At 45.3% G+C, this 9,461-nt stretch overlaps 1 protein-coding gene across 1 annotated transcript; it reads right to left on the bottom strand.

Moving 5' to 3' along the window:
- Positions 1-2,062: 2,062 nt before the first annotated feature.
- Positions 2,063-7,347, bottom strand: LOC144173731 (uncharacterized). The gene has a single exon (XM_077702029.1). It carries the CDS (start codon positions 5,825-5,827, stop codon positions 4,931-4,933), a length of 897 nt encoding a protein of 298 aa, XP_077558155.1. The 5' UTR covers positions 5,828-7,347; the 3' UTR covers positions 2,063-4,930.
- Between the last annotated feature and the right edge of the window lie 2,114 nt (positions 7,348-9,461).

The following is a 9,461-nucleotide window of genomic DNA, read 5'->3' as shown; positions in this document are numbered from 1 at the left end:
TGGAAAGTCGAGATGGCTGTTGAGCTGGGGCTCACTGGGCATATGTGCACCGATCTGGCTGCGGTGTGGAACAGGGGGACAACTAGGAATGTAGAGCCTGGACTTGTGGAAAACATGAACTTCAAGCTCAAGCGTGCCACCGTGGACCCCGAGGCAGACCAAAGGCAAATGAAAAAACGAAAAGTGAAGCATTTCGGCAGCAGGAGGGAGCTTGTTGGAAATGCCGAAAGCTCTCTATTTAAGGATCTGCTCCTTGTTCCAGGTTGCTACATTCACATTTACCTTGAGATAAAGAAATTCAAATCAGTGCCTTACATGATGGAGGTGCACCAAGCTGCATGCACAGTAGTGGAGGACTTTGAAATAATTTAGACTACCTGTGAATGTTTACCTTGTACCGAAAAATCACACATGGGTGTTCTTCGTGGGCTCCATTAAAATAAATAACAAACTCTCATACTTGGGATGTGAAAGCATAGCCTTGTACACAAAAGCAAATACTCTGCTTGCAGAACCACCATTGCAAGTGGTTTCCTTAAGTATGCTTTCACTAATCAGCAACGTGAAATGAATAAGCCGGGAAACATTCAGTTGGGATGTTTCGCAGCGTACACCGCTTAACTCAGGACAAAATTTTACTTGATTACATTTGATATTCAATGGACCTTTTTCCAGTACCGATCCTCCTAGCGGCCGCCACGGCGAACTAAAATTGGCAGCAATGCACGCCCACAAAAAGTCGAGCTTTCGTAGAACTCGTCCACAAAAAAATATCCTGGTATTGTAGCCCCTTCCGCACCAACCGGTCACCCATAACTTTCACGTGAATATCACGGTAGCAGGCATCGTTCCCGTGACTAATTTGCAGGGGTCGAAGCACCCCTTTTTCTTTACTTTTTCTTTTCATTTTTGTTGCTCCCTCACTGGCTTCCATCTGCTTCCAGCGTGGCCAGCCTCAAATGTCTTTGCCCCTTTCCCTAGAAAGCACTCTTTGTGTGCACTTACGAACCCACTCGAGCTGTTCAAAGAGAAAAAAATAAAAACGCGCAGCGCTGGACAGCATAGCCTCTCCCCAAACAGAAAGCGGGGGGGGGGGGGGGGGGCTTTTGTTTATTTTGCCGGAGGCGCCTGCCAAGAATGGCGGACCGGCAGCCCGCGCATGCGCAGAACGCTACTGGAAAAAGGTCCATTCTGAGAGCTCATGCATGCGATATGCTTTCAGTAAGCAGAGTATTAACATCAGTAAAAACATTTGTCTTGTGAAATGCAGGTACGCTCCTCCACAGCACACTTTCTGCTCAAAGCAAAACTACCGTGGAAGGTGACCAAGAGCCTGCACCACATCTGCTGCAGCAGGTTAGTCCTCAAAACATTTCCTTTAAAGGACACTAAAGTGCAATAACAGGTTGCCGTGTATTGTTATTCTGCCTAGAGCACAAGTGTGTCGCTGACGGTGGCAATAAGTGTCCAAAGACACAAACAGGTGTGAGCACCTGTGGAATTTTCTTATATGGCTTGTGAAGTCTGATTGCAAAAAGGGGTGGGCAGAGCTTGGTAATGCACTTCCACAGACCAGTCAACTAAATGTATGTGAATACACCTGCGTAACGGTATTTAAAAAGCTGTACAACACTCATTGTGAGCATGATCCATAGGCTGCCTTGCTTTACTGCAACAGATGATTAGTTGTACAAAAAACTAAATTTTCAGCAGTACTGCATGACAAGTTGTTTGGACAGTTTGCCTGTTTTTGTAAAGTAATCTCGGTTACTTACTGTTGTGTTTACCTCTTATACAGTTAAGGTGACCTTTTTCTGCATATTTTACATTGTTGTACCAGTACTTGTTGCGGGTCAGTACTTAATAAATACTCGTTAATGATAAAAAGCAGGTGAGGTAAAATCATGCTTTACATATTCATCTGTCTGTAGGTGGTATTTCTGTCTACAGACGGATGAATAAGTAAAACATGGCGGTATTTCTGTCTACATGAAAAAATATCCCCTCTCAGCATTAACAAAAATGTTTTGTCTATCTTTCCTCAATGCCACAGTTGCCCGGGGATGCCAACACAACCGTGTGCAGTGGCCCAGCAGAGGACATGGCACCCAGTGACGCGGACTTTCATATCACTGTTGAAAGACCACTCTGCAGGCTTAAGCTTCTATTAGCAACTGCAGCAGGCAGCCAAGCAGAAGCAAGCATCGACATTGTGAGAAGTTTGAAAATTACTATGGAGGACTCCTTGGCCATCGAAGCTGCTACGAGAGCACAGCGAGACAGCTCTGCATGGTTTTTGCACCGCAGAGGTCGAATCACTGCTTCTGTTTTCAAAGATGTGTGTAGATCAAAACAGATCAAGTGCACGACACTTGCTAACAAAATACTGGGTACAAAGCAAGTAAATAGTCCGGCCATTAGGTATGGCATTGACAATGAGCAGCTTGCAAAGGAGCGAGCTTTTGATGCTTTTAAAGCTCAGCATAAGGATGCCAGGATTGAAGAATGCGGGTTGATGATATCGCCCGAGTACCCACATCTTGGCTGCAGCCCAGATGCAGTTCTCTATTGTAGCTGCCACTCTGCACCTGCACTGCTAGAAGTAAAGTGTATGTTTGGCCTTCGGGATGTGGACCCCACTAAGCTGTTATTCGAGGGACAGAAGAAGTCGGACTTCTGCTTAAATGCTGCTGGTATGCTAAAGTCGACGCACAGGTATTTCTACCAAGTTCAAGCCCAGATACACTTGAATCTTGTAGGAAGCGCACAGTGCTACCTGTACTTGCACGTTGACAAAGGTGGTGCTTTGGTCCTTGTCCAGAAAGATGAAAGCTTTATGGACACTCACGCAGACACACTCGAGAGCTTTTTTTGCAATGTGATAGTGCCAAGGTTGTAAGAAAAACCAGTGCGACGTCTAGTTTTCAATTGCTCTGTTTTTCCTTGCACTGCAGTTGTGTCCATGTCCATGCTCTTGATGCAAAAACCAAGTTATTACTCTCGAAACGTTATTTGACCACATTCAGCCACAGCAACAGTTTTTTTTTTCGCACAAGAGGGGCACCGCACTGGAGCGGTAGAGATTAACTTAGACCAGTTGAGAATCTTTTATCTACATTGGAATCTCAATGCTTGGTTCTTTGCATCCAGAATAGTGACCAGATAGGCCAGGATCAAACCTGTCTTGCGCTCATCGGCACTGTGACCTACCCACATAGGGCGTTTCCTGTCTGTTCAAGGCATGTGAGAATCTCCGTTTCTTGCAGCGAATTCAACATTTCAAAAAACAGTCCTGTTCTGTTTGCTTGCTTGTTAAGAAGGGAATAGACAAAAATAAGTACAGCTGCTTACTCAGCAATCTACATTTTCACGGTGTTGACAAGGATGAAGGCATTTGCTTGTATAATTGGTGCTTTCAGGAGCTTCTTTTTCCTGTACTCACAAATGGAACAGGTTTCCAACAGATAAAATTTATGGCCAGGCAGTGACAGCATTGATGGGATGTATGCAGTATTGTTTTTTGTTCCATTACGGATTTTGTTGCGACTGCAGTGAATATTTTGAGCTGTAAAGCAATAGTGAGCTTTGCTGTTTTCCCATTTCTCAGTGCCACTGCACGTCAGTGAACGGTTACTGTTTTTGTGAGAAGCCCTACATTGTTCTTGTTTACCCCCACATTGACGGGTTATATCTGAATTGTGCTGTTCTTGTCAGTTCGGTTAAACATTACAGATTTGCATATTGACTTTTGCTACTGCACCAAATGCTTTGCTGTTCTGAGTTACAATTTTATTTTAGTGTAATGTCCTGTTTGTTCTGCCCACTCTTGCAATGCACGCAGTACTGTTTGCGCCCCTTCAACGTGCTTTTCATAAAATGGCAGTCATGTAAATAATTTGGTGATGTACTTTAGTGTTGGTTTCTGATAGAGGCGAAAAAAGGAAACGCCAGTGTTCGAGGTTTCGGCACACATTTAACATCCCCAGGGGGTCAAAATTAATCGGGGCCCTCCACTGTGGCGCGCCTCACCGTCTGCATTGCATCGGTGCGTTAAACCGCATAGTCAACCATTACTTTGTCTTGGCTGTTTTCATCCCATGTTTTATTTCAAAACCCTCGATTTACAGGTTCTTTCCCTTCGCCGTTTTGCACTTGTACATGGCTTTTATCACCTTAATGCTGTTCTTGCCAATCTAATCTAGTCAAAAAGTTGGCGCGGTGATTTTTGCTGCAGAGTTAACGATTACTTTGTATTATTTTTGAAATGTCACAACCCCTTGCCCGGGTGTGTAACCAAGAGGTGCAACAAGGTATTTATATTTAGCAAGGTTGGTTGGGATGTGCGTGTGCTTTCATGTCGAGGTTGTGGAACTGGAGCAGGTTCACGTGGACTCCAAGTACGGACAAACCAACCATTTAATCTACAGGCATCGGACACAAGCAGACACTTGCTTGAAACTTTACAATAACAGAGGCGCTCGTGTGCAGACACTTCATATGGAGAATAAGACATGAAACTGTGCGCGAGGTGGGCAACACATTTACTGCCACGCAAAAAATGAAAATATGAAGGGGCGCTACAAAAATTCTTTACGATGAGCTTCATCAACCTAACAGTAGGGCTAACTGTCTCCTGTGCACAGCTTGCACGAACAGAGGCCTCAAACGTGTGTGTGTGTGTGTGGGATGAGAACCCACATTGCCAGCGGGAGCCAAGCGCGCCAACTCGGCAGTCAGAGTTGAATGAGAGCCTGACGTGTGGGCCATGACAGGTGAAAAGATGCTTCACCTTAAGAAACTCCCTTTTAGAGATCTTTCTCCTTAATGAGCGGTCCCTTCAGGTTGCATAGTCCAGCGCACACAAAAATGATGCTGTCCAGGTGCTTTCTGGACTTGATGGGTAGAGCATGTTTGAAGATTCTGTAGTTCTTCATCCTGTTGATGGCCCGTTCAACATGAATACGCACAGACGCAATTCGCCTTGTCTTGGTGACTTCTGCCTCTGATAGCTGGTGTTTTCCTGTGGGCAATAACAAAACAGCCACTCCAGCATCACAGACAAGTCGCGCAATAACCCACCTTTAGTGAAGGCAGGCACATTCATGCTGATCCCTTGCACTTCAAGGTGAGGGTCGAGTTTGAAGCCCCTGTCGGCCATTATTGTATCTCCTGGACAGAGATACTCCTCCACCCCACATGTTCTCGTGATGAACTTGTCCGAAGCTCGTCCACCATAAGCTGCCGAGACGAACATGATGAGCCCATTTGGTGCTATCACCGTCAAAAACTTCATTGTGTTTGACCCTTTGTATGGGCTGTACGTTTGGGCCCTTGCCATGAGTTTTTTTGGCCTTTGCAAGGAAACTTGGGTGCAGTCGAAAATGCATGTTGTCTTGCCATGGCCACTCCTCACAAAACTTTGTGGCATTGTGTCTCGCAGCACTGACCGAGGTAGCCAAATGACAACATCCTTCATTATTTCTTCAAGTTTTTTCACCACCCTGGTGAACACCTTTGAGACTGCAGAAACTGATATCCCAAACCTCGTTGCAAGGTCTTCACACAGGAGGCCAAGCCTGAGACGCATAAGCGTCAGCAGTACTTGCTCACCCACGCTCAAGCCTCTTTGTTTTCTCGTCCCACTTGCGTTTAGTGCGAGGACGAGCTTTTTAAAGACGCCTTCCTGGATCCCTGTGTAAAACTGAATATCCTTGGCTGTTAAGTTGTGGAAGGTAACCCTCCTTAGTGCCAGAAAACGATTCGGGCGACGCACAGAGTACGTGTGATCGTCAGCAATTCCATTCCACTGAGCAGACTTGTCCGTCATCACAGCCTGCAATAAAAGCACTTGTTACATTTTGAAACTGCGTTTTTGGTAGATTGTACCTTTTGTTGCCCCTTGGACATGTACTGAGCCTGATCAGTCCGAGGCACACTTGGCGCACCTCCAACGTTCGGACACACCTGTGGAATGCAACACAGTGAGCTAAGCGTTAGCACTTGAACACTATGATGCTGGCTAGCTGGATAGGCGCATTAAATTGATATAGTCAGTATGGACATCAATGCTATCAAAGATACGTTGATAAGCTAATAAGAAATAATCCCATTTACTAAAAATGAGCATGGCAATCGCACTACTCTAATAGTAGCATTTTAAATTGCGTGCGCTACGCTAGCGTGCATCGTCACCTGATTGTGCATGCAAGAGCTTGTTCTGTACACTAACTGGCGGTTCACTATCATAGTACGGGGTCACGCCTGCTCGGCCTGTCTGCACCGCTCTCCACTCAAATTAGGACTGACAAAGTGTAGGGGATGCAATTATTTTCCATAGCCTATAGCCAGATAAAACTATTTGGCTTTTTTCATTCACTTCCAAGTATGTTTACTAACCAATTTAAAAATACCGCAAGTTACTTTAAGTGACAACCGCCAAAGCTGCACAATGTCATACAGCATGACAACCAGCAACAAACTTGACAATATCAGCACCTTTCTACCTACTTGGCACGGTAAAGGCTGGTAACAGGTCAGCTCGTTGGCCTGTTTAGGGCTAGTTTTCATTCCTAAACCTACCTTTAAATTATTTACAGACTGCTCCAATAATTTAACGCATATAGCAAAGTTAAAGGCTCGCTTATTACCCATGTTCCAAAATCACTTATGCGTGGAAGGGTAAGAAGTAGGAGCAGTGCATGGTAAAAAAAAGTCAGATTTCACGCGAAGAAAAAATCAATGCTCTAAGAAATGGAGATTAGATTTAGTGAACCCCCCAAAACATACCGCGGACATTTTGCATTTCGACCACTTGTGACTATGATACTCAATAAAAATTACAGCATACTACGTTAGGTCATCAACATGCTTATTGTACCTAGTTTTTCTTCTATTTCAGAAACCTTTGCAGTTATGGTTCCTCATGCACCAATCTTTATTACAAGTCTAATCTTGCTAATTTTACAAGCATTGCAGCCGATTCGGTTTTGTTTAACTTTGTAAAAGTTATTGGATTAACCCAGTTTTATGGAATCAAGCAAAGGTAACCAGGAATGGAATGAGATGGGCACAATAATAGCAATGGTGTTATATAATGGCTTTGGATTGATTGATTGATTGATTGTAGGGTTTAACGCGCCGACGCAACGCAGGCGATGAGGCGCGCCGTAGTGGAGGGCTCCGGATTAATTTTGACCACCTGGGGATCTTTAACGTGCACCGAAATCTCGTACACACGGGCGTTTTTGCTTTTCGCCTCCATCAGAAAAGCGGCCGCCGCGGCCGGGAATCGAACCCGCGACCTCGTGCTCAGCAGCGCAACGCCTTAGCCACTGAGCCACCGCGGCGGGTAATGGCTTTGGAACAGAAGTAGCTTCATTGAATTGATCTTAAGGCGGCCAATTACTGTAAAGAACAAAATGTAACTGTTTTGGGTTTTGTGGCAACGAAAGGGCCCGCCATCTGGTAATGCAAGCTCAAAAGCTGACGCCACCTTGTTTTGTGTTATTGCTGCTAGAATAAAACTCCACTGATATGTTACACCATACCCTGCACATCTAGAACATGTTTTCCATATTGAGAACTAATACGAAAAATACTGTAAACTTTTTTGCCCTGGTTGCAACTAACAGTATTTGGGGCTGTGGCTGTGCTCACTTGAGCTCCTTTTCTTGAAATGATCAGTGACCTCCAATCCATTTAGTTAGCTTAAGTAGCCGTGAACCAAGTGTGTCACAGCTGCCTGGTGGATGGTACATGCTTCGCATGGAACAGCTTCCACTAAGGTAAACATGTTTTTTGTCCCGATGCCCCAACGTGCACATGCAGTCAGGTCACGGTACCGGCTAAGCTAGCATACCGTGTGCTGCGCGCTATTCTAAAACACTCTTGTACAAAAATCCCACGTGACTAATTAATAAAGCTGGTCATGCAACTTTTCATTTCAGCTAATGATTCCATCATTCAAACCCATTTTCAAATAGCCTGCCGTGCAAACTGGCCAATGAGTATGTTTACTTGACCTTAACAAACTTCGAAGAAAAGCGTCCTGCTTTCAAGTGGACTCGTACACATTATTTAGGCCACCTGCGGAATGTTTGCCAAAATATCAGGCCAACAGACATTCATATGACGTAGCAAGTTTGGCAGCCGAGAAATGGCTTGCATACTTACACCTGGTACAGGACTCAAGGGCAAGCTGGCAGGCCTCTCCTCCTCCCTCAGCAGTGTCAACTGCAATAGCACGAGAATCAGAGCAATGAGTTATCAGGTGCACAAGCATTCACCTACTTCGCAGCCGAAAAACGGCTTGCGTAGTTACATCTGGTACAGGACTCGAGGGCAAGCTGGCAGGCACCTCCTCCTCCCTCAGCAGTGTCAACTGCAATGGCACGAGAATCAGAGCAATGAGTTATCAGGTGCACAAGCATTCACCTACTTCGCAGCCGAAAAACGGCTTGCGTACTTACATCTGGTGCAGGACTCGAGGGCAAGCTGGCAGGCTGGCATCTGGTGCAGGACTCGACGGCAAGCTGGTAGGCCCCTCCTCTCTCAGCAGTGTCAACTGCGATAATGGAATCACCGGAGCAATAAATTGCCCATTGCACAGGCATTCACGTGATGTAGCAAATTTGTTAGCTGATAAATGGCATCCATACTTACAGAAACGTGTGGTTCAGGACTCGAGGGCAAGCTGAAAGGTGCTTCAGGACTTGAGGGCAGGCTGAAAGGTGTTTCCTCTCTAGGTGGTGTCAACTGCAATGGTGAAAGCACCGGAGCAACAAAAGTTTGCCGTTAGAGCTTGCGTCCACTGGTTCGATGAGAAAGGTCTTACATGTGGCTCAACTGGAGATATGTTCACCAGCCCATCTTCACGGCATGAAATGACAGGAAGCTGGTTGAATGCACTTATCCCAGCCACCTGTGCACTGCTGGAAGGCGCTTCAGCTGGTGCTCTGACGCATGGAGGGGTCTGGGGGAGGAACCGAAAAAAACATATTTCACCGGGCCAGATCATCAAAATTGCCTGCGAGCATAAGCGTGCTTTATTTCTTGGTTCAAAACCATTTGAACATTAGCAGACATTTAATATCCAAAAAAACGTTAACATGGTTCAGAAAAAAACGTACTAATCTCGTCCATTAGCAATTTCTGCAATGCTGGAAGAAAGGCAAGGCAAGCGAGCTAACACGTCAGCATTAAGCTATTTATAAACGAAGACAATGATTACCCGTAAACCAGTGCAGCAAGGAAGTATGTGCAACCATGACAAAAATATGCCTCAAGATCGAACCTAAATGTAATGCAACATGGAACAAAGCTACTCATTGTTGACTTGCATTTCATGCTTCTCTTGTTGCAACATCCAGATGCATTTCCAGTCTAGCATACCATGAGTAAAGTGCAGGAAAGCCTTTTAGAACGTGAGAGGAACGGCCCACTACTTGGCTCCTGAGATGAAC

Source organism: Haemaphysalis longicornis, unplaced genomic scaffold (genome assembly GCF_048455015.1).
Source record: "Haemaphysalis longicornis isolate Haplotype H1 unplaced genomic scaffold, Haemaphysalis longicornis Haplotype H1 scaffold_3, whole genome shotgun sequence".
In the NCBI taxonomy this organism is placed as follows: Eukaryota; Metazoa; Arthropoda; class Arachnida; order Ixodida; family Ixodidae; genus Haemaphysalis; species Haemaphysalis longicornis.
This window is presented reverse-complemented; position numbering and strand designations above follow the sequence as displayed.

Coding starts and splice junctions, on each gene's coding strand:
- LOC144173731 (XM_077702029.1), bottom strand. CDS start 5,827: ATGACGGACAAGTCTGCTCAGTGGAATGGAATTGCTGACGATCACACG.